We start from the raw sequence: 23,493 nt of genomic DNA, 5'->3' as shown, positions 1-23,493 counted from the left end.
TGCCCCGTGGGGCTTGAGGCTACTTGATAAGTGGCTTTGGCCCATTCTGTCACCAGGCTGGGTCCCAGTCGGCCGAGTCTGTGGCCCTCCTGCACAGGCCACCTGCGAGCAGCTCACAGCACTTCCTGCGTCTACCTGGCGCACCAGGGAGGGGGGGAGCCTCCACAGACACCACATGGCAGGCTGGGACAGTTTCCCTGTCACCGTGGACGCTGGGGGACCCAGGGCTTCCTCAGCTGCTCCTCGTGGGTCTGAGCCTGGGAGCAGCTTCCCTTCGCGCTCCTGCAGCTCACGGCCTCCCCTCCCCAGACCTGGCCTCCAGCCTCCAGGCCTCTGAATGGGGCCTCTGTTGCCTCCAGCCACCCTCAGAAGAGAGGAGAGCAGAGAGGGACCAAGTGATGTCCTGTCAGCCTGATGAGACCACCTGACAGGGGCCTGAAGCCACAGGCCAGGAGACCTGGCCCAGCCCCCGCTCTGCGCTCCTGGGTGCAGACGCTGGTGGGCAGGAGAGGGGCCTGGTCCCCTCGGGCTGCGTGGGGCTCATCTCAAGGACGATCTTGCCGCGTCTCCAGGTTAGACACCAGGTTAGACAGGAAATTGCTAACAGCCCAGAACATGCCAAGCCCTTGGCTTCCCGGCCCTCCCGTGGCCAGCGGGACTTTCTCTTCGCATGGCTGAGAGCTAACGCGCGGCCAGGCCAGGGCCGGGGTTCCCACACAGCCCCTGCGATGGGCCCAGACACACTGAGGCTCACAGTGAGACCACCCAGCCCAGGCACAAGGGGGTCTCTGGGAAGACCAGCGTCCAGCCCTGAGCAGCTCTTGGTAGACAGGCGCCGGGTCTTTAGAGGGAGGGCCGCAGGGAGTCTGCCCTGTCCGGCTCATATGGAGCCCAGCACTCAGGGCTGCACCCCAGCTGGGTGATGTCCACCACTGGCAGAGCTCCATGTGGTTCAGAGGCCACTGAAGAAAAGGGCACCCAGGCAGCCACACAGAATGGACACCTGCCTGGTCCCGGGGCGACCTCCACCGGGGGCCTTGCTCTCACGCACGCAGCTTTCCTTACCCATCCACACCTCCCCGAAGCAGCCCTGGCCCAGCTTGACCTCCAGCCGCAGCGACTCCCGGGGGATCTCCCAGGCGTCCTTGGCCAGGCCCTGGGTCTGCGGCTTGGACGTGGGGCACACGGTGGTGAGGCGGTGGCACAGGCCGTCTGCATGTTCTGAAGACAGAGAGAGTGGAGCTCAGGTGTCTCCCTGGGGCCTCCGGGTCCCCAGTGTATGTGGCCTTACTTATCACACGCACAGAGGGCAGGGGACATGCAGAGTGCCCTTGGAGAGAGGACCCAGCCTGCGCACACGCCCAGCCTGCGCGGCCACGCGCCCTACACCTGCTCGCGGGCACTCCTTCACCCACCCACCAGAGGTGAGGGTGCCAGGGACCCAGAGGGGAAGAGTGTGGGGAACCTGCTGCAGCTCAAGGCCTAGAGGGACCAGGGCCCTTGGTCTCCACCCAGAACCACCAAGGGGACGGGAGCGCTGTGCTGTGGGCAAGGAGGCAGGTGAGCTGTGCACAGACCCCAGGGGAGGTGGCTATGGGCGGGTCCGCAGCAGGACCAGGTGGGCATCCCCCAGAGGGCTGGAGCAGCCACTCAGAGCCCACAGCTGCAGGTGGAGGCCGGGAGACCTGCGCACCTGCTGTCACTATTCTAAGACCACAGGGTAGTGCCCCAGGGGCTGACCTAGAGAACAGCGTCCCCTACAGCGGAATGTGGGAGGCCCAGGTGAGAGAGGAGGAGGCTCAAGTGGGCAGCGGATCGCCCCACACAGGGTCACCCAACACACAGTCCCGTCATCCAGATGGGTGGCCATGGGACACCCTGCCTCCTGCTCCCTCTACACTCTCCCCTCCCTCCTGCTGCCATCAATGTGGCAGCCCCCTCTCCCTCCCCCAGTAACCGGTTCAGACCGGTCCTGGAGCTGCAGAGCGCAGTTCTACACCAGCCTCACTCAGGCAGCCCCCTCCTCACCGGGCAGCTGCAGTGGGGGGGAGGGGGAGGGGAGGGGAGGGGCGCACTGGAGTAGTAGGCCACCAGCTGCTGCAGGCTGTTGAACTGGGTGCGGGAGGTGATGTAGAAGCCCCCGCTGTCCAGCTTGCGGATCTTGTAGTGCTTCACGTTGAGGCCCTTGGCGTTGTCAAAGTCGGACACGGAGAGGCAGTAGGCACCTACGGGCGGGGCCGGAGGGAGAGGGGCCGTGACCACCATGCCACCCCCTCAGAGCCCAGGCACTGAGCACTGCCCGGGGCCGGGTGCCGTGCCTGCCTGACGCTGGAGGGAAGAGAGGCGGGTGGGTGAGACCCTAGCACAGAGCTCACTGAGCTCTGGAGTAGCCACAGAGGCCGGGACAAGCAAGGGACACCTGAGCAGAAGAGGCCCACCCCGAACCGTAGCCCTGGCAAGACATCAGTCCTGGGCATGCACCCTAGCTGGGTGACCTTGACAGTGGCTCACCCCTCTGGACCTCACCTTCCTCCTCTACTCAGGGTTACTGGGAAGATCCAGCGAGGCCACATAAGGAGGCCTGGCACACAGTAGGCACTCAGTACGTGTTTGCCAGGAGCCCGGGCTGCCCACATGGCTGTGTGTCCCTGGCCTGGTGCCACACTCCAGTCTGCACATAGGGCTTTGTCTGCAGCCCTTGCTGCTTCCTGAACACCACTCTTGGCTGGCACGGGGGCAGGTGCGCACCCTGACTCTGGGCAAGTGACACTGGCCAAGGCGGCAGCAGCCCTGGGCGGGAGACCTTGGGTTGGGTGTGGTGGCCACAGCTGGTGGCCCCTCCATCCCCTCCTAGAAAACAGCTTCCTCCGCCTGCAGACCTGGCCAGGAGCCCCTAACCGAGCCAGGGGATGCTGGAGGTGGCCTCGAGGAATGAGGCTGAGCCCCAGAGGTGGGACTCAGGAGCAGCCAGTCCCCATGGCCCACAGGCCTCCCCTGGACAGTCCTCAGGTAGAGACCAGAGTCCCAGCTACAGAAGAAAAAGTCAGGCCCAGAGAGGAAAAATGAGCAGCCTCCAGCCACCCCTGCCTCAGGCACAGAGCTGGGACCCCAACCACACCTGAGGGTCCAGAGACAGCTGGGGGCAGCTGTGGCTTCTGCACGTGGCCCAGGCTGTGCGCACACAGAAGCCTCAGGCCTGAAGCTAAAGCCAGCCCTGGCCACACGGGCAGGACCCAGAACGCCCTGCCCAGCGGCCCCGTGCTCACATTGGCCCGTGCTCCCCAGGGCCCAGGCACAGGACAAACCACCACAGCTCACTCCCAGGAAGAGAAACTCAGTCCTGCCCCTCTCCTGCCTAGAGGGGCGCACAGCGCCACCAACCACTGATCCTAACCACACAGGCTCGCACCAGGACCTGATGCTCCGCTTTCCCGCTCCCCGCTGAGCCCCAGGCCCACAGGAAGCAGCCCAGCTAGGTTGCCATGGTGACAGGGCTCCTGCAACCCACTTTCCGAGGGACTGGAGAGAAGGGGGGCGAAGGAAGGCGAAGGGGGGCGATCTTCACTCTCTAGTGGGGGAGGGCTGGAGGGGGGAGGGGCCAGGGCCGTGGGGGAGGGCGCAGCCCCAGGGGCCTGGAGGGGAGAAGAGGGGCACTGCAGGGGCACCTAGGCTGGGAAGGAGTGTGACACGACCTCCTAACACTCCACCCCCTCCTCATCTGAGAAACAGAGGCCAGAGAGGCCGAGCCTCATCTCACTAACCCCCAGACGAGACTCAGTATTCCTCCCGTACACTTCCCTGACCTGCACCCTGCGTCGTACCCAGCTCCTATTCGTTTGGCAGCACTGGCCCAAACGACCTGCAGGAGCTCGGTGCCCGCCGCCCAGGGGAGGCCGCCTACCTTTCGTGGTCTCGCTCTCTCGCACCAGGAAGGTCCCCCTTGGGTTCTCCGTGTTGAGCAGCAGCCGCTCCGACTCCCGCCTGGTGATCTTGCCAAAATACCATCTGGGTGGGAGGGACGGGGGCGGTGTTGAGGACCCAGACTTCTGCCACCCACGGGGCCCCTCCTAGACGTGGCTGGGCCACGTGGAATGAGGCTGAGCCCAGAGGTGGGATCAGGAGCAGGCCAGCTGCAGAGGCCGGCAGGGCAGAGGCCATACTCACTCCTCAGCCTGGATGGAGTCGGAAGGCGCCACGTAGTTGCTGGGGATGTAGCCGGTCTGTCCCGTGCTGAGCGAGTGGGCCAGCCACCAGTCTCCCTCTCTGAGCAAGGGGAGGAGGGAGCAAAGAAGAAGGGGCCATCATCAGGTGAGCCCAGGGGCCTGCCCTAACCAGGTGCCGCCGCAGCAGGAGGCACCAGGAGGCGGGGCCCACCCCGCGTGCCCAAGCGCACCAGCTGGAGCTGGCCGGGCTCCCGGCCTCCACTGCCAAAGCTGGCTCAGGGAGCTTCGTCCAAGCCGGACAGGACGGAGCTCAGCCAGCCTTCGGCCCAGGCCAGGCAGGTCCTGGGGCAGGAGGGGAGCAGTTCCTTTCAGTACCCAGCCACCTCCAGCGCCAAGGGCTGCGGGGAGGGCGCACCCTGACTCTGGGCAGGTGACACTGTTACGGAGAGAAGACCTTCAGAGATCCCCAGCCTACGACTCAGAAGCCCAATCCTGGAAGCTGGTGAGCCCTGCATGGAGGCAATGGGTGGCCCTTCTGGGGCCTGGGCACCATCTAGGCTCCGGCCCCGCAAGCTAGAGCAAGGCTTGCCTCTGCTGCCATCCCAGGCCACAGCTCAGGGTCCTCCTGGGAACCGCAGGCCTCCTCCTGCAGCTCATCCACACACAGGGGGAAACGGAGGCCAGAGGGGTGGGGACTTGCCGTAGTCACAGAGAGTCAGGTGGGAGGACAAGGTGGCCCATGAGAAGGAGGGGAGGACGGGAGAGGGACAGGCAGGAAGAGTGCCCGGCGAGGTGGGGCCGGGCAGGGCAGGGGCGCGAGTACCTTTGCAGCCATCTGAATGTGAACCAGGTCTGGCTGGAGCGGGGTCCAGAGACAGAGGAGGGAGGAACAAGCGGGAGCCCAACGGGAGAGAAGAGGCAGAGACGGGGGTGGTGAGAGGCAGAGAGGCAGAGAGCGGGCAGCAGGAGAGCCAGCGGTGCTGGGCACAGGGACAGGGCAGCCACAGAGGCCTCACGTCCAAAGCAACCAACGGGGACAGGGAGCGGGTCCACGGGAGTGAGGAAAGGCCAGTGGGCAGGACAGCCTGGGAGCGGGCCACCCGACCAGCCCGCGGAGCAGGTGGGAAGAGGAGGCCAGAGCAAAGGCCTCGCCCGACACCGGATGAGGGGCTCCTGGGGGCTGCAGGGGCTGGACAGCTCCTCGGGCCCCCCTCCAGGGCGGCCCTGGGCCTCACGACACATGGCCCTGGCCTGGGCCTACAGAAAGGGCCTTGCCTGCCGCCACACGGTGGCCACCTGAGCCAGCCGGAGCCCTGGTCCCTCCCGCGCCCGGCCATAGTCTTCAGCTGAGGCCAGGGGAAAGCAGGGAGCTCCCCAGGCCGCAGAGGACAGGTGAGCACCCGCAGCCCGGGCTCACTGGGTGGGCTGAGGCTGGGCGAGAGTGTGCGGGGTCCCTTCTGCATGGAGAGAGACGGGGTGTGGCTGGGCTTGTGGCCCCGAGTCTGCCACGTGACTGTGCCCTCGGCTCAAGGCCACCTCGGGGAAGAGGCCATTGGGCCCCGCCACCCCGTGCACCCATCTGCGGGCACCTGCACTCTTCTTTCCCCGCTGGACCCTCAAAGCCACCCTCGAGGAAGGAAGGCAAGGCCCCAACCCCCAGCTGAGGAAACCAGGGCTCAGAGACACCTGCCTGGGAGAGAACAGACCAGCACTTTCTTTGTAAAGTTGGGGAAACTGAGGCACAGAGAGGGGCAAGGACTTGTTGTTCAAAGCTACAAAAACTCAGGTCACGGGGAAGAGTCGAGCTCCTCCAGTCCAAAGTCTCTCCAGTGGGGAGAACGAGCACAGAGAGGGCAATGACATACCCAAGCCACACAGCAAATCAATGGCAGAACAAAGGTGAAAACAAGGGCCCCGGAGTGCCCACGGCCAGAGCAGCAGGCCCCTCAGCCTCGCGGGGCCTCGGAGAAGCCAGCGGAAGGCACAGGAGGCGGCTGCAGGATGGGGCCAGGGGACGGGACGTACCAGACTGGGCCAACACCCAAGGCCTAGGTCTGAGGCTACAAAACGAGGCCAGAGACCCAATCCCGGGATCCCCGGGTGCCCAGCCGAGGGGAAGGCTGGCGGGAAGCAGTGCCAGTCAAGCAGGCCCCAGAAGCGGTAGGGTCCACCTGCCTGCAGCAAGAAGAGCCCTGGCTCCTAGCCATGACCCACACAGGAACTTGGGGTTCACAGCAGGTTTGGGGGCTTCTTCGTGAGGCGCAGGGACAGAAAGCACGACAGTTTTGCTGCGGGCCTCAAGGGCCTCGGCTGGCCCTGCCCCCGGTGGTGTCTGAGAAGGTCAGCTCCAGTCGGCGGCCCTGGGCACTGGCGGGTGACCTCGGCCCTGCGCTTCACCTCCCGGGTCTCCACTTCCTCCTCTGGAGGCTGGGAAAGTCCTGCCGCCCTCTGAGGAGGTCACAGGGCCTCAGCCAGAGCAGGTGCTGACTAGCTCTCTGGGCGCGGGGCCTCCCTGCGGGGCCTCCCTGCTCTCAGAAGCATCTAAACCCCAAAGCGGCAGCCCAGGTGTGGGGAGCGTGCCCGCCGCCCAGCTACCAGAGGGCAGAAGCAGGAGGATCACAAACGAAGGCCAGCCAGGGCCACCGTCTCAAAGTAAAAAAGGGCGAGGGGTAGAGCGCCACTGGGTTTGATCCCCAGTACCACAAAAAACATTAAATTAAATTTAAAAAATGGTCCCAGTCTCCAACAAGGATTTGCTGTGTGACCTTGGGCAAGTAGCATACACTCTCTGGGTCTTAGTTCTCTCACCTGTGAAGAGGAGATGATATACGCAGAACCTCCCTTGCATCAAGCTGGGCTCAGGATACGCTGAGATAATGACCACCCGAGCCTCAGTTGGCCCACCTGACAAATGGGGGCATCCATTCTTATCTTCCCAAGTCAAGGGTCTGGGGGTTCAAACCTGCCCGGGTGGCCATGAGCTAGCTCTGCCAAGGAGCCCATTTCCCAGATGGATCCAGCCTGGTGGAGGCAACCCAGCCTGGCATCAGGAGTACCTGCAGCACTGATGGGTCAGGCTGAGGCCTTGTGCTGCAGTCAGTGCCTTCCCGGGGTCTGGTCCTCATCAGGGAGCAGGAAGCCCCCTTCCACACCGCCAGAGGAGAAAGTGTTGGACCAGGGGTCCCTGCACTGCAACTTCACACCCCAACCGTTGCTCACTAGCTGTGTGACCTTAGCCAACTGACCTCACCTCTCTGAGCCTCAGGTCTTTGTTGGACACTAATCCTTGTGTCTAGCCAAGCTGGACTACAGATCCAGTCTGTGGCTCTGGAAAATGGAACATGAGGTCAGTGTGACCAGTGACTAACTTGCTTGGGCTGTTGGGACTTGTCTGCAGACAGGTTGGGCAGCTAAGCAAGGCCCAGCCTGAGAGGGACAGAGCCAGGGCTGAGCCAGCCAGAGCCCGGGCAGGGGGCAGCAGGACAGTGAAATCTCCAAGCCCTGGGGCCTGGGGCCTGGTCTGGGGGTGGGAAGGGGAAGGCCCGGACGGGCCCCTCTGGAGGATGCGGGCTCTGAGTCAGGAGGCGCCTTCCCCAGGTGTCTGGGCCAGGAGGAGAGGCCAGCTGGAGGGCGGGCACTGGGGTGGGGCCAGGGAAGCGCTCAGCTGTCCTAGGGAAGTCAGGCCTCAGGCCGCGGGCCTCCTGGCACCCAGGGCCGCACAGCACCCAGCACACAGACCCAGGCCATTTGGCACCAAGACCCGTGCCCAGCTGCCTCGGTGAGCACCCAGGTCAGTCCCCTCTCCCCCCAGACACCAGCCCAGCCCCCACACCCCCCACAGGGCTCCCGCCAAACTCAGCCGCCAGCCTAGATCCCAGGGCCCCTGAGCCACAGCGGTGAGCGGGCGGGCGGTCCCTGGGGGAGGTATGAGATCCCAGAATTTGGGCGGCCCATCTTCCACTGGCCCCAAGCCCCTGTCTCTCTCCTCTTCCTCTAACGCCGCCCACTGTACCCCTCCACTTCTAGGCTGGGGCTGGGTAGAAAGGAGGAGCAGGCCCCGACAAGCAGCCCCGCCACAGCACCCAGTCCTCCAGGACGCCCAGGGCCTTCCCACGGAGGACCCTTCGCCACTTCCGGCCTCTAGGCGGCCCCAGGCCCAGCGGAGCACCCCCAGCCCACCCTGGAAGGCAGGAGGAAGAGAGGGCAGGGGCCAGTCATGGGAAGAGTGGGGACTGCCCTGTGGCCCTGATCAAAGAGGCAGACTCAAGGTCCCGGCCTATCTGCCTGCACACCTGGGTTCCAGCTGTGACCCCCTGAAACGCCTGGCGAGGACCCTGTCTGGGCATCCTGTCCCCAGGGCTGCTGGGCTCTGTGTGCTGCACTGGGACCCTCCTACAAGGACCCTGAGCTGGAGAGCCGGCCTCTCGGCCCAGCTCTGCCTCTACCAGCTATGTGACCTTGGGCAAGTCATTTCACCTCTCTGGCCTCAGTTTTCTCATCTGAAAGATGGAGCAAACAGGAGTTCCCACCTCTCAGGGCTGCAGTGCTACATAAATAAAATATGTAGCACCTTAGGTCGCTCTGCGAGTGGCTCGGCTCGCACAGAGCGCAGCGTAAGCGTTAACCCTGATGGTGCGCCCTGCCCCGGCACTCTGGGCACCCTGGAGGACTTCTGGGAGGAAGCAGATTCAAACAACTGGTGACAACCAGAGAATGGAACCACACTGGGACCTGGGCTGGGGCAGAGCGCAGTGGCTGCAGGGCCTGGGCAGGGTCCGGGGCTCAGTTTCCAGAACCACCAAGACCAAAACCAAAACCAGAAAAGGACTTGGACTCTGAGGTACCAGGGCAGGGAGGAGAGAAGGAAACCCCCCACCAGGACAGAGACCTGGAGAGGGAGAGTGTCACAAGGTCCTCGCCTGGCCTGTGACTTGGTAGCCATGTGGCCCTGGGTAAGGGCCTTCACAACCCTGAGCCTCAGTTTCCTCATCTGCAAAATGGACACCCCCTCCCCATCACTACTGTCCTGGCAGGGCCAGAGAAAGGATCAGCGGGAGGGAATGGGGTGGGGACAACTGACACGGCACCTCTGTGTCCTTCTGCCTCACAGAGAAGCCAGCCCTGTGCGGGACCTTGCGGGGAGGACAGGAGTCTGCCAGGCAGGGATGCGGAGGGTGTTCCAGGTGCAGGGAACGGCATGCACAGGGAGACATGCTTGGGGACGTTGGCAATGTCCCACCTCCTTCGCCAGGCCTTTGAGGACACTGGGAGGTGGATTCTCCTCTACCCTCCAGAACCCCCCCACGGTCCACGGCCCCACAGGCAGCAGCCCTTCCAGCCCTGCACCTCCCTGAGGGCTGCCAACCCCAGCTCCACCTGCACATGACTTCACTGTCCCTCCCAGTCCCTGTGGTCATCACCAGAGGCACACTGCAGGGTCAGGACCTGACCCCAACCCACCCCCTGCCTGCCCCTGGCCAGGGCTGAGGCCACAGAGCCAGCTTGCAGCCACTCTGGCTCCAAAAAAAGGATGGACAGGCCTCTCCCCTCCGGCTGCCAGGGCCCAGCGCTGGGCCCTGCATGCAGCCAGCACTCAATGGAGGCTGACAGACCAGAGGGACGGGGAGTTGACAGGAAGGGGGCAGATGCAGTGGCCATGGAGCACCCGGGTCTCGGTCTGGAACCTGGTCAAGCAGGGCTGGGTACAGGAAAGCTGAGGAGCCCAGGTGGTGGAGACAGCCAAGGGCCAGGGACCACAAGCAGGGACACTGGGTGGCGGAAGCACATGCAGACAGCAGCCCCCAGCCCAGGCTGAGCGCCCCCACCCGGCCCAGGGAGTGGGTACACACCTGACATCCACCTTCCTCCTGAGGCCAGCGAGAGAGAAGCGAGAGAAGAGGCTGAGAGGGCTGCGAGGAGCAGGCAGGGGACCCAGGGCCTGCTGTGGCCCACAGGGGCTGCCAGCTCGGGCACAGCCTGCTTGGGGCCGCGCCACCTCTGCCCGCAGCTCCTGCACAGGCAGGAGCCCACCTCCCCCATGAGGCCCCCAGGGGCCCAGCAGGCAGGGGTGGGGGCACTCACGTGTTGTTGACAATCTGGAGCCGCTCCCCTTTCTTGAAGGACAGGTCGGTCTCTGTCCGTGACTCATAGTCATAGAGGGCCACAAAGGTGGTCACTCCGCCTGCCAAGACGGGGGCAGATGTCAGACCAGCGGGGTCAGGAGTGAGGCCTGTCCTCCCTCATCTCAGCACGCAATCCAGGGACGCATGCCGTGGCACTTGTCCCCAGCCTGGGACACCTGTGAGGCCCATGGGGCGCTTACGCCCTCCAGCCTCTGTCCCTGCTGGGCTTCAGGGGGCGCTGGGTGTGACTTGTCCATGTGGGGTCTGTCTCACCCCATCCCACTAGAAGCTTCTGAGAACAGACATCTTTGTTCTGGCCCCAGCCCAGGGCTCACAGTAGGTGCTCACAAAATAACTGCGGCTGGAGGAGCCAGGGAATTAAGGGCCTGCACCCCGAGGGGCCGCTGTCCCTCTGGGGATCTGGAGAGAGCCTGGCTGCAGGTGACCGTCCACTCAGAGGCCCCGGGTCCGCCATGTTAAATGACAACCCCCTTTTCCATGCACCCTCCAGCTCCCAGCAGCTTCCCCTCCTAAGGCGCTCACAGTCCCCTCCTGTCCTTTGTCTCCTGGGGCCATTGAGGCAAAGGTCCAGGCTCCGCAACTATGTTTTGAGCAAATGAATGGCTGTCTGTGGGTCCGTTTGTCTCTCGTGGGTGTGTGTCTGCGTCTAGGCGGTCCATGCTCTCCTCGCGTCTGCGCGCGGGCACCCGTGGACCTGGACACCCGTGAACTTGGACACCCGTGGACCTGGACACCCCTGATCACTGTGTCCCAGGTAACCGCGACCAGGGCCTCGGGTTATCTGTGCGCGAACTGCGCGGGGAGTGCGTGTCCCTGCGTGCCGCCCCATGGGCACTGTGCCTGTGAGTGTCCCTGGAGGCTGTGTCCGCGCCCTGCGTGGCCGGCCTGGGAGCCTGGGGACCAGCAGGCGGTGTCTCCCCGCTCTCCGGCCGCTGACTGCCGGACCCCGCGGCGCCGGCAGAGGGCGCAGGGGCGCACTCGAGGCCGCTCGAGCCGCCCCGGCCGCCGCCAAGCGCGGGCCGCGAGGTGGCAGCCTCGGCCCCGGGCCCGGTGTGGCCCCTGCCTCTGGGCCCAGCGTCCCCCTCCAGACCCCGCTACACTGAGCACGTGACTCACCCCACCGAGCTCACGGCTCACAAAGCCGTCCCCACCCGCAGCGCCCGGGACACTCCCTGCGGGGCCCAGGACGAGGACACGGGGGCCCTTCCCCTCCCGCGCGGAGGGATCGGGCACGGACACTGACCGGCCAGGGGCCCCGCCCTCTGCGGGGAGGTGACGGTGTCCGACGAGTTGAAGCCCCCGAAGAGCTTGGGCTCGGCGGCCGCGGGGGCGAAGGCGGCGCCCGGGCCGCGGAGGCCGTCGGCGGAGGCCGGCTTGCTGGGCGTCTGCGAGGCCGGGAAGGCGCCGCCCGCCGCGTGGGTGCTCTCGGCCGGCTCCAGGCTGCGGCGCCGCTGGCTGGCGTCCTTCGGCTTGCTCTTGTTGCTACCCATGGTCCTGGCTGGGACGACAGGGCCGCGGGGTGGAGGGGCGGCCGGGCACAGGCAGGCCACCCACACACGCCCCACGATGGGGAACCGAGGCCCCAAAGGGGACTAGCCTCTTGGGTGAGTTGGCCTCAGCCCCAATCTCTTCACTGAGGATACCCCTAAAGGGCTCCTCTGGAACAGGGTGAGGCTTGGGAGAAACTCTTCATGACCAGAAGCCCTGACCTCCGAGTCGGTGTTCCAGTCCTTCTATCTGAACCATGTCTATGTCCCCAGCTCCTGGCACACAGGAGGGACTCACTTCATGTTGTTGAGCAATTACATGACAGGTTGACACTGGGAGGCTGGGGAAGGTGCTAAAAGGAGGCAGCAAAGCAGGGGAAGTTTGGGGGGAGAGATGACTGGAAGCCCAGCCACGGAGCCTGTGCATGTGCTGTTCTAAGAATGCTTTGTCCTGGGGCGGAGGCTCAGTGCTAGAGCACTTCACTAGCATGTGTGAGGCGCTGGTTCCAGTCTCAGCACCACATAGTAACAGAAAAAATAAAGGTCCAGGGACAGTTAAAAAGTATTTTTAAAAGAAAAAAAAAAAAAAAGAATGCCCCTTCAGTTCTCAGCTCAAGTCACTTCCTTAGGCAGGGTTCCCCCCGTTTTTTCACTGAATTAAGTAAGCCTCCCTGTTGTGCCTCTCCTGATCACCTGTGTCCCCCTTTTATTGAAATTCCTGTGCTTTTGTCCTATTCACTGCTGTGCTCCAGGGATGGTTCAAGAGGGACTGGGGCAGTGAATCTGGGAAGGCCGTCAGGAAGCTCGGGGCCAACGCCCCCCAGACCGGAGCCCGCCTCCCTCCCCACCCAGCATGGCACCCCGCCTGCCCCGGGCGTCCCCTCACCTGGTGGAAGGCAGGGCCGCCCCCTCACCTGGTGGAAGGCAAGGCCGCCCCAGAGGGCCTGGGAAGCAGCTGGGCTCTGGGCACACACACCAGGCGTGGAGTCGGCAGTCTCGCTGCGGAGTCCCTGCTCTGCCCTTCCAGGCTGAGTGTCCTAAGCCAGGCGCTCCCCGTCTCTGGGCCTCAGTGTCCTCATCTGCAAGGGAGGGGCAGCAGACTTCTCAGGGCTGCCAGGTGGGGATGGAGAGGCACGGCAACAGGGTCACCCTGGGCCCTGACTCAGGCAGGTGGGCGCTGCAGCCTGACTCTGGGTGCAGACCTCGCCTCTGTCCCTGGCCAGCCGCGTGACGGGGCACCTTAACGCCCCGCCCCGTGCCACTTCTCCATCCACCCCTAACAAGGTGAAGTGACCGGCCAGGGCAGTGTCCCTGGTGCCCGCACATCAACTACAACACGGTGATGGCCCTGGAGTCAGTGTGGAGTCTTCGCTGAGAACCCACGAATGTGGAAAAGTCCCCTCGGCGGGCTGGGCCTCGGGCAAGCTGCCTGCCCACCGGGGAGGACCAGCTGGGATCCCCTCCAGGCCACAGGCAGGGGACCGTCCCGCTGACAGGAGGCCCTGGGGAGACCGATTCAACTGCCAAGGGATCACCAGGCCTCCCAAGGGACAGGCCACCAACCTGGGGACAGGCAAGGCCAGTTCCTATGGCAACACATTCCATCAGGGTCACGGTGCCCATCAGCCCTCATGACGCTGGTGCCCAAGGACCTGCTGACTGGTCCCCCGCAGCCCCCTGACACAGGGCCATCCCACCCACTCCCACCCACTCCCACCCTCTGGCCCCCTGGCCAGGGCGTGGTGGGCAGGGCCTCTTTGCACAGACCTCAACACATGGTGACTACTGTCACTCAGAGTGGTCTTGGGGGAGTGCAGGAAGACAAAGAAAAAATAAACCCACAGCCCGCCCCCAGAAGAGGACAGCGGGGTCCTGAGGAGGGTGTGCTTCCGGCCTCTCCAACATGACCATGACAACCACAGGCCACCTGAGTGTCCTTGACTCAGCTCCCTGCAGAGAGGGGCAGCCAGGCCCCTGCAACCGGAGGGCCCGGCACCCGAGAGGCTCTGGAAGTGTCTGCAGGACAGACACATCTGCTCCCCGCGTCCTCCTCGCCAGGGCCACTTATGGGGACTGAGGATACTCCAGGACAGCCAAACGCCCCGAACGCCACCTGGCACTGGACCCTGTGTTGGGCACTCGGTGAACCCTGGCTCCTGTCCTGTCTCTAGGAGGTGGACATTGGCAGTGACCCGGGCTACTGATGACGAGGCTGAGGCACAGGAGGTTGGGAACTGGCCTAAGGGGCACAAGTGAGCAGAAGGGTGGACAGGGCCGTACTGGGCGGCCGGAGTCGGGCTGTCCAGGGTCCCCCTGCCCGGCTCTGTGGAGCACCAGGTGCCCTGGGGACTGGAGGGAGGCTGCGGTCCAGCCAGCTCCTGGAGAGTCCGAGGTTGTGGCCAGCGGCAAGGCAGATGTTTGAAGAAGGACCGGCCCCCTTAGGGCGGGGACCCAGGTCACACAGGCACGCTGTGTGACCTTGGAAGGGACCCCCCCAGTCAGCACTCTGCTTCCCCAGGCCTGAGCTGCCCCCAGGTGCAGTCACCGCGCACTGCTCGGTGAGAAGTCCCCAGGCCACCTCGCGCTCCTTGAGGTGGAGGCAGATCCTTGGGGCCAAGGGGAGCTGCGGTGGGGGTGCTGGGCCCAGAGGAAGGTGGCCCCTTCCTGTGAGAGCTCCTGACCGCAGGCTCCGCTCCGCCCCAGCAGAGGACAGTGGCCTGCGCACAGGGCTGGGCGCGGCTCCCTGCAGCCATCACTCCGCCCGGCCGATCGCCACACCTAACGGTCCTGAGTGGACCTGGCCTCTCCCTCAGCCCTGTCCCCCTCCAGGTCACTGGCTGTGGCTGGCCCGCAGAGCACCTGCCGAGGGCCAGGTCTGTGCGCTCTGCCCTGTGGCCTTCCCTGCCGGCCCCATTCCCTAGACAGGGCCCTGCCACCCACAGCCACCTGCCATCCCAGGCCCCTCCAGCCACCTCCTGCCCCAGGTTGGAGCCCTGCCTCATGCTCTCCGTGGAAACCCAAAGAACATGTCTGGCAGAGGGGCCCCGGCTATACAAGCACCGGCCTGGCCCTCCAGGGGCCACCTGTGTGGGCTCAGGAGGCACAGAGCGCCGTGCGCTGAGGAGACACCAGGAGAGGAAAAGAGGAAGCCGGCCTCGGTTTCCTCATCTGGAGAACGGGGACGATGGTGCCCCACATCACAGGCTGGAAGGAGGCTGAGGAGAAGCAGCCTGCGACGGTGGCTGTGGCACCTGGTGCTCAGCAAACGGGAGCTGCCACTAACGCTGGAAATGCAACTGGTGTGCGCCCGGCGGGGCTGGAGGGTTAGAGAACGTTCTGGAAGGATTCCAAACACTTCTCGATGGTTCATCCAAGAAGCAGGGAAAGGGAACCGTTTTCAACTCACATCCTGTATCAGCTGACCTTTGGAAATTACTTTGTCATTTTTTTCTTTAATGTGACTTTTTAAAAAAACATTCTTGAGTGTCCCGCCTTCCTTCTCCGTGGGCAAGGCCCGAAGCGGTCGCCCAGGTCCACCCAGACCGCAGCCGGTGCTGCCCTCGGCTGCCTGCCCTGTGACCGCCAGCCAAGGGACCAACCAGGGGACACACACGCACTCCCACCTCCTGGCAGACACGACCCCGCTGTCCCTCCTCGGGCGCTCCTGGGCTCTAGTCCCGGTCGCACCACCGACTAGCCCTGGGCAAGCCACGGTGCCCCTCACCCTGACACCTCACCCCTCGGGTGTCAGGTTTATGATCCCCTTTAAAATGTGGCACACAGAGGCGGCCTCTGACACTCCTGAGGTGCGTCAAGAATGCCAGGTGAGAAGCCAGCTTGCCACTCCCCAGGCGGCGGCCTGGGGGGCTCTGGCTGACCCCTCTACGGTGGGACAGGACTGATGGTTCCAACTTAACTGGGCCTGTGGCGGGAAGTCACAATGTGACATTAAAAAGTAGCCGGTACCCAGGAAGTGCCCGATAAATGACAGCTACTGCTGTCTCAGTAAGGAAGGACCTACCCAGCCTTCGTCCTCTCTCCTCATGGCTCACAATCAGGCCAAGGGCTCCCGCCGTCCTACTATGTGTCAAGCCAGGCTGCCGCCCTTGAGGACTTGTCTGGGGGCTGATTAACAGGGAAGGCCACAGAAGCCACCTCACATGGAGCCCAGAGAAGGGGAGCCTGCGGCTCTGGGTGAGTGTGTGCCCAGCCTCATCCCCAGGGGGCGGACATTTGGAGGTCAGGCCTTTGGGAGGTAATTAGGTCATCAGTGGATCAGTGTCCTCAGAGGAACTAGAGGAGACCAGAGCCGCTTGCTCTCCGCCATTAGAGTTCACGACAAGAAGACAACCATTTGCACACCAGAAAGAGGCCCTTGTCAGACACTGACTCCGCCAGTACCCTGACCTTGGACTTTCTAGCCTTCAGAACTGTGAGAAATGAATGTCTGGGGTTTTGTGTGGGTATTGTTCTGTTGTTGTTGTTATATGTATCTTTTGATTAATTCATTTTCAAACTGACATATAAAAATTATGCATACTTATGGGGTACCATATGATGTCTCCACGCATGCACATATCATATGATGTTCACTTTAGATTAGACATATCTAGATCCTCAGTTTTCATTTCTTTATGGTGAAAACATCCAAAATCCTCTTCTCTAAATTTTTAAAAATATAAAATTGTCATTATTACCTATAGACACTGTCCTGTGCAGAACACCAAAACTTCTCATGTTTAACTGTGACTTAGTATCCATTGATCAAACTAAACGTTCTTTGTCTAAGCCACACAGCTTATGATATTTGGCTACAGCAGCAAGGACAGATGACTGTCCCTTCCCACTAGTTAACTTCACTCTAAGATACTTGCCAATGCAATCAAGTCAGAAAAAGAAATAGAAGAAATAAAATGGAATTAGAAAAGAGAAGAGGATCATCTTCAGATGGTATGAATGTAGATCTGAGAGATATGAGAGAATTACTGGAAAACTATAGCTCAGTGGTAGAGGGCTTGCCTTGCACACATGAGGCCCTGGGTTCGATCCCCAGCACCACATAAAAATAAACAAATAAAAACAAAGATATTTATTTTAACTAAAAAAATTTTTTTGAAAAGACAGTAGGGAATTAAATTGATATCCAAAGATCAATAACCAATTCCAAGAGCAATCAAAAACTATAATGAAGCCATGCTTTGCAATCCCAGCGACTTGGGAGGCTGAGATAGGCGGATCACAAATTTGAGGTTAGCCTCAGCAACCTTGTGAGGCCCTAAGCAACTGAGTATGACTTGTCTCAAAATAGAAATAAATAAATAAGCAGCTGGGGATGTGGCTCAGTGGTTAAGCACCTCTCGGTTCAATCCCCAAAAACAAAACAAAAAAAGAACGAACCATTTGACCCAGAATATCCACAGTGCCAATTCATAAACAGAAGTATATGGATAAGACTAGCCAGAAAAATCTTTAATAAAAGAGTAAAGAGTGGGCTGGGCTGTGGCTCAGGGGTAGAGTGCTCACCTGGTGTGTGTGAGGCACTGGGTTTGATCCTCAGCACAACATAAAAATAAATAAATAAAGGTATGTGTCCACCTACAACCCAAAAAAATATTTAAAAAAGAAAAAAGAAAAAAAGAAAAGTAAAGAGGGAAAAACCAACCTGACTGTAAAACTTACTCTAAATGCACGGTAATTAAACGTCTGTGATATCAGTGGATAAAGAGGGTGGAATAGAGGGTATGAAAATTATCTTCAAACATACAGGAATTTAATCTATAATGAGAGTGGCATTTCATACCAGTGAGGAAAAGGTGAATTATTTATAAAATGGAGTTGGGAACAACAATCTGTCATGAGAAAACACAACTGGACCTCAATTTTACTCCATATGCCAATAAAATTCAAAATCAATCAGATTTAAACCACAACTAAATTGAAACCATAAAGCTCTTAAAGGGGATGAAAGAATAAATCTTCTAATCTATGTTTAGCATTCCTAAACATAATACAAAACTTAGAAATCACTTTTTAAATTATAAAGCAGTCTCCTTAAGAATCTAAACTGGCCAGATACAGTGGCCCATGCCTGTAAGCCCAGTGACTTAGGAGGCTGAGGCAGGAGGATCCAAAGCTCAAGGCCAGCCTCAGCAACTTAGCAAGACCCTAAGGAACTTAGCGAGATGCTGTCTCAAAATAAAAAATGACCTGAGAAAAGGGCTCAGTGGTAAAGTGTCCCTGGGTTTAATCAGTACCAAAACAAACAAACAAACAAACAGCCTGCAGGCTTGGTAAACATAAACAAATCCAGGGCTGGATGAAGCTCAAGGGCAGAAATAAATAGAAATAAATAAATAAGCAGCTGGGGATGTGGTATGAAAGGCCACTCAGCTAGCATGCTTGAGGCCCTGATTCCATCCCTAACACTACAAAAAACATTCAAAATGGGAAAAATATTTGCACCTCATGGTAGACAAGAGTTTTTTTTCTTAACATAGAAGGATGGCTGCAAAATAAGAAAAGTGACTAGAGACAGTTTACAGAAAAAGCATCCCAAACGGCTCTCAGACACATTGGAGAGCTCAGCCTCATGAATTCAGATGGAGACTGCGCCAGCAGCAGCAGCAGCACGTCCTTCTCGGGTGGGTACGGAACACTGCAGCCTGGACCATATGCCACACCACGAAACAAGCCTCAATAAATCTAAAGCAGTGAAATCACACAACGTATGTTTCCCACCACGAGGGAAAGAAAGAAAGCAATAACAGAAAGAAATCTGGAGAATTACAAAGACGTGAAACTCAAACAACACGCTTCTCAGTGGTCAGTGAGTCAAAGAAGGGATCACAGAAAACCAGGAGCTTCTTTAAGATGAAAATAAAAACACAACATATTACAATGAATGAGCAGGGCTGGGGCTGGGGCTCAGGGGGAGAGCGCTCGCCTGGCATGCCCAGGGCACTGGGTTCCATCCTCAGCACCACATGAAGGTAAAATAAAGACATTGTGTCCACCTAAAACTAAAAAATAAATATTAAAAAAATAAATAAATAAAATAAAATGGATAAACAGTAAGAGAGAACTTTAAGAGAAATGCAGAGTGGTGAATTCTTATGTTCAATAAAAAAGAAGCGAGATCTCCAACCAGTAACCTGACCTTTCACCTTAAGACATTGGCAAAGAAAAACTAAGCCAAAGCAAATAAAGGGAAGGAAATAATAAAGATTAGAGATTGCTGAAGGAGAAAAACAATAGAGATAATCATCGAACCAAAGACGACTGGTTCTTGCAAAAGATCAACAAAATTGACAAACCTTCAGCTCATCTGAAAAAGAAAAAAGAGAAGACTCAATTTACTAAAATCAGGAATGAAAGGGAAGACGATCTCCTAACCTCATAGCACTCACCTGTGATCCCAGCTACTCAGACACTGAGAAGGAGGACCACAAGTTCAAGGCCAGCCCAGCGAGGCCCTGTCTTGAAATAAAATAAAAGGATGGGAATGTGGCTCAGTGGCAGGATACTTGCCTAATCCAATCCCTAGTACCACCTCCCACACAAACAAAGTAAAAATAAAAAAGAAAGACGATTATAAGGGTCTACTATGAACAACTGTGTCAACACATTGGCCAGCTTTGATGAATTCCTAGAAAAACACAAACTACAGAAACCAAGAAGAAATGTGAAATCTAACCCAAAACAAGTAAAGTACCCAAGGGCAGGGGATGTGGCTTCGTGGTAGCGCATCTGCCCTCCACGCCAGAGACCCTGGGTTTAATCCCCAGCATGGCAAAAAAATAAAATACGCCAGGCAGGATGGTGCAAGCCGGTAATCCCAGCAGCTCGGGAGGCTGAGGCAAAAGGATTGCAAAGTCAAAGCCACCCTCAGCAATTCAGTGAAGTCCTAAGGACCTCAGGGAGACCCTGTCTCTCAATAAAATTCAAAAAAGAGCCGGGGATGGGCTCCGTGGTTAATGCCTCTGGGTTCAATCCCTAGTGCCAAAATAAAATAGGAGATAGAAATAGTAATTTTAAAACTTCTGTCTCACACACAAAAGCTCAGGCTCAGAGACCTTGGCTGATGAATTCTACTAGACATTAGGAAGAATTCAGGCCCACTCTTCACTAGGGAATTCATTCTTTGGAGCCAGCTTTACCCGGATACCACAACTACACAAAGATATCACGAGGAAAGAAAATTAAGGGCTCATATCTCCATGAATACGGATGTAAAAGTCTTCTACTAAATACTAGAAGACAAGACCCAGCACCGTGTGAAAAGAATGACATACCACGACCAAGCTCTCCCTAGCCCGGGAATACAAGGCTGGTTCAACTTCTGAAATCAATTCCTGTGACCCACCATACCAACAGAACAAAGAATAAAACCCACATAATGACCCCAGTACATGCAGAAGCACTTGACAAGACCCTACACCCCCCAATCATAAAATGCCCCAAAGAAGGGGGTTTCTCAACCTGCTAGTGGGCATCTGGGAAAACGCCGCAGCTCATGTCACACTTGGTGTGCAAGGCAGGATGCGCCCCCACGATCAGGAACAAGCACAGACGTCCACGCACGTCCCTTCTGCTCTAGACTGAAGGGCAATGAAGGAAGAAGACAAGATGTCAGGCGCCCAGATAGGAGAGGGAGAAATGAAACCACCTCTGACCTCAGTTAGCCGAGGTCAGAGAACACGACCCTGAGTGCAGAAAACCCTACGGATTCCACTTAAAACAAAATGCCAGAACTCCACGGCAGTTTAGCAAGTCTGCAAAGTACAAGATGGCTGTATTAACAAAGGACCGGAGCCGGACAGGGGGGGCAGGAGGATCCCAAGTTTGAGGCCAACCTGGGCAACTTGGCAGGATCCTGTCTCAAAAAATAAAAAAGGATTGCGGACATAGCTCAGGGATAAAGCACCCGAGGTTCAATCCCCAGTACCTCATAAAAAAATAAAGATTAAAAAAGAGCCTGAGATGGTGGGGTGCAGTGGCCCACACCTGTGCTGGCCCTGGGCAACTATCGAGAACATGGCCGAGCACGTGTGCAGCTCTGGGTTCAATCCTCAGCACCACGGGAGCGGGGAGTAAAAAGACAACCCACAGAATGAAAGAAAATATTTGCAAACCATAAACCTGACAAGGGGTTTGTATCTAAAATATCTTACGAATTCTTACAACCCAATGACAAAGAGAACCCAATATAGAAATGGGCAAAGGACTTAAATAGAAGGTATAGAAAGGGCCACTGAGCACACACAGAGACGCTCAATGGGACCGACCCTGGGGAAACGCAAGCCACAGCCAGGCACCCGACACGCCCTCCAGGACACCGCGCCCTGGGGCACCTGGGAGCCTCCGGTACTTTCTGGTGGGATGTGAAACAACACAGCCCCCGGGAAGGACCCCGAGTTATCCAGAGGGCCACACAGAGAACGAGCACGGGAGCCAGGTCCCCGCCCTGATCAAGGAGGCACGAAAAGACACGTCCGGCTGGGACGGGGCGGGCGCAAGTTCAAGGCCAGCCTCCGCAACTCAGTGACGCTGTCTCAAAATTTAAAAAATCAAAAAGACGGGGGAGGTTCTCAGTGGTAAAGCACCCCCAAAAAGCATGCACGTGAGCGCGCGCACACACACGCACGCACACACACCCCGTGTGTTTACCGCGGCACAATTCACATCAGCCAAGAAGTGAATCAACCTGTGTCCGTCATCGGACTACAGATAAAGGAAGCAAGGTCTGCACCCGAGGGACACCGTTCAGCCCTTTAAAAGAGGATACCATCTTGTCATCTGTGACCACGCAGGGAGACTGCAGGCCACTGCGTGAGGTTCACCAGGACAGAAAGACCACAGTGCCTGCACGACTTCCAAAACAGGGGCCTCACGATGGAGGAGGAGGGTGGCTCCAGGCTGGGGGACGTCCTCAAGGTGCTCTCTGAGGGTGACCCCAGGTAGCCCTGGGCGCCCCGCACAGTGGCCTGGCCTGATGCGGATCAGGTGCCTTATATACATTTTTTTAAATTAAGAAGAAATTGCTTTTAATGTTTTCACCATAAAGAATGATAAATGTGGGGCTGGGGATGTGGCTCAGTGGTAGCTCACTTGCCTTGCCTGTGTGAGGCACTGGGTTCGAATCTCTCACCACATAAAAATAAATAAATAAAGATATGTGTCCATCTACAACTAAAAAAAAATATTAAAAAAAGAATGAGGGGTTGGTGTTGTGGCTCAGTGGTGGAGCGCTCGCCTAGCATGCATGAGGCACTGGGTTTGATCCTCAGCACCACATAAATGTAAAATAAAGATATTGTGTCCACCTAAAACTTAAGAATAAATATTTTTTAAAAAGAATGATAAATGTTTGAGGAGATGGATATGCTCACCGTGTTTGAATATTATACAACGTACCCAGGCATGAAACATCACTTGGACCTCCCAAATATGTATAATTTTTATGTCAATTAAAAAAACATTAAAAAAAAAAAACATTTTAGGTATGGGGATGTAGCTTGGCATGCATGAGACCCTGGGTTCAATTCCCAGCATTGCAAAAAAAAAATTTTTTTTTAATATATATATATATTTTTTTTTGGGGGGGGGACATAGCTCAGTTGGTAGAGTGCTTGCTTTGCATGCACAAGACCCTGGGTTCAATCCCCAGCAACACACCACCACATACAGAAAAAAACCAGATATACATGACATACCCACAAAATGAAACGTTATTTGTTGAGAAAAAGAAATGACACAACATGAGACTACAATGTAAGTGAATCCTGAAAATGTCACACTAGTGAAGCTCGGGACCAGGGATGGCACCTTGGCTCGCGGTACGTCTTACACACTGACATGAGCGAGTGTCGGGTGCAGCTCAGCGGCAGAGCCCTTGCCTGCATGCACCAGGCCCTGGGTTCAACCCCCAGTACTGGGGGAGGAAAGAAAGGTCCCTTTATCTGAGACACCCAGAAGAGGCACGTCACAGAAACAGGAAGGTGGACCTCTGCCTCGGCATGAGGGAGGGAGGGAGATGGGGGGGACTCGTGTCCTGACTGTAACGCGCAGTGTCCTTCTGGGGTGACGAAGACATTTTAGAATTGACTGTGGCCCAGGCTGCACAGCTCTGCAGCACACCCACCACCACGGGACTGCACTTTAAAGGGATGAACTGCACGGAGGGTGAACTTATCTCAATGAAACTGTAATATGTTAAAAAAAAAAAAAAAACTACACTGGAGGCCACTGTCCATCTTCAGTTGGCAAAATGACACCTACAAGATTTATCCCAAAATTAGGTAATTTTAACCCTGTGTGGGTGAGAGTGAGGTCACCAGAGAGTGTGGCACCCATCCCCCCCTACTTCTCTGAAGGACAAATTGGCAAGATTTATCCAAATCACAATGCACTGGCCAACCCTGCAGTTTGGAATCCACCCTACAGATGTCCTTCCACACAGACAAAAAGCATGTGATAAGGAAAAGGAGGAATCAATCAAAACATCACTGACTAAATAAAACCAGCATGGTTTCCATGCATGCTGTAGAATACTATGCAGCCATGAAAAAGACAGAAGCAGCACAAAATGATCTCCAAGCTATGTCGGCAAGAGACAAGCCTCCTTAGATGGGCCTGGTGGTGCACATCTGTAGTCCCAGCTACTTGGCAGGCTGAAGCAGGAGGATCACTTTAACCAAGGAG

The 23,493-nt window shown here is 57.9% G+C and overlaps 1 protein-coding gene across 7 annotated transcripts in view; it reads right to left on the bottom strand.

The window, feature by feature from the left end:
* Nucleotides 1-23,493, bottom strand: part of Src (SRC proto-oncogene, non-receptor tyrosine kinase) — a 46,184-nt gene that overhangs the window by 4,785 nt on the left and 17,906 nt on the right. For 2 of the 7 annotated variants that reach the window (XM_078051759.1, XM_078051754.1), the window contains 9 exons: nt 12,708-12,872; nt 11,550-11,804; nt 10,245-10,344; nt 10,013-10,030; nt 4,987-5,019; nt 4,165-4,263; nt 3,902-4,005; nt 2,076-2,225; nt 1,066-1,221 (listed from right to left, as the gene is read on the bottom strand). In XM_078051759.1, coding sequence (XP_077907885.1) covers nt 1,066-1,221; nt 2,076-2,225; nt 3,902-4,005; nt 4,165-4,263; nt 4,987-5,019; nt 10,013-10,030; nt 10,245-10,344; nt 11,550-11,796 — 907 coding nt within the window. In that variant the 5' untranslated portion in view covers nt 11,797-11,804; nt 12,708-12,872. Of the gene's footprint in view, nt 1-1,065; nt 1,222-2,075; nt 2,226-3,901; nt 4,006-4,164; nt 4,264-4,986; nt 7,913-10,012; nt 10,031-10,244; nt 10,345-11,549; nt 11,805-12,679; nt 12,904-23,493 lie in introns of those variants that run through there. The other 5 variants (XM_078051757.1, XM_078051758.1, XM_021729513.3 and 2 more) reach the window with 5 other exon arrangements.

Source organism: Ictidomys tridecemlineatus, chromosome 5, assembly GCF_052094955.1.
Source record: "Ictidomys tridecemlineatus isolate mIctTri1 chromosome 5, mIctTri1.hap1, whole genome shotgun sequence".
In the NCBI taxonomy this organism is placed as follows: domain Eukaryota; kingdom Metazoa; phylum Chordata; class Mammalia; order Rodentia; family Sciuridae; genus Ictidomys; species Ictidomys tridecemlineatus.
This window is presented reverse-complemented; position numbering and strand designations above follow the sequence as displayed.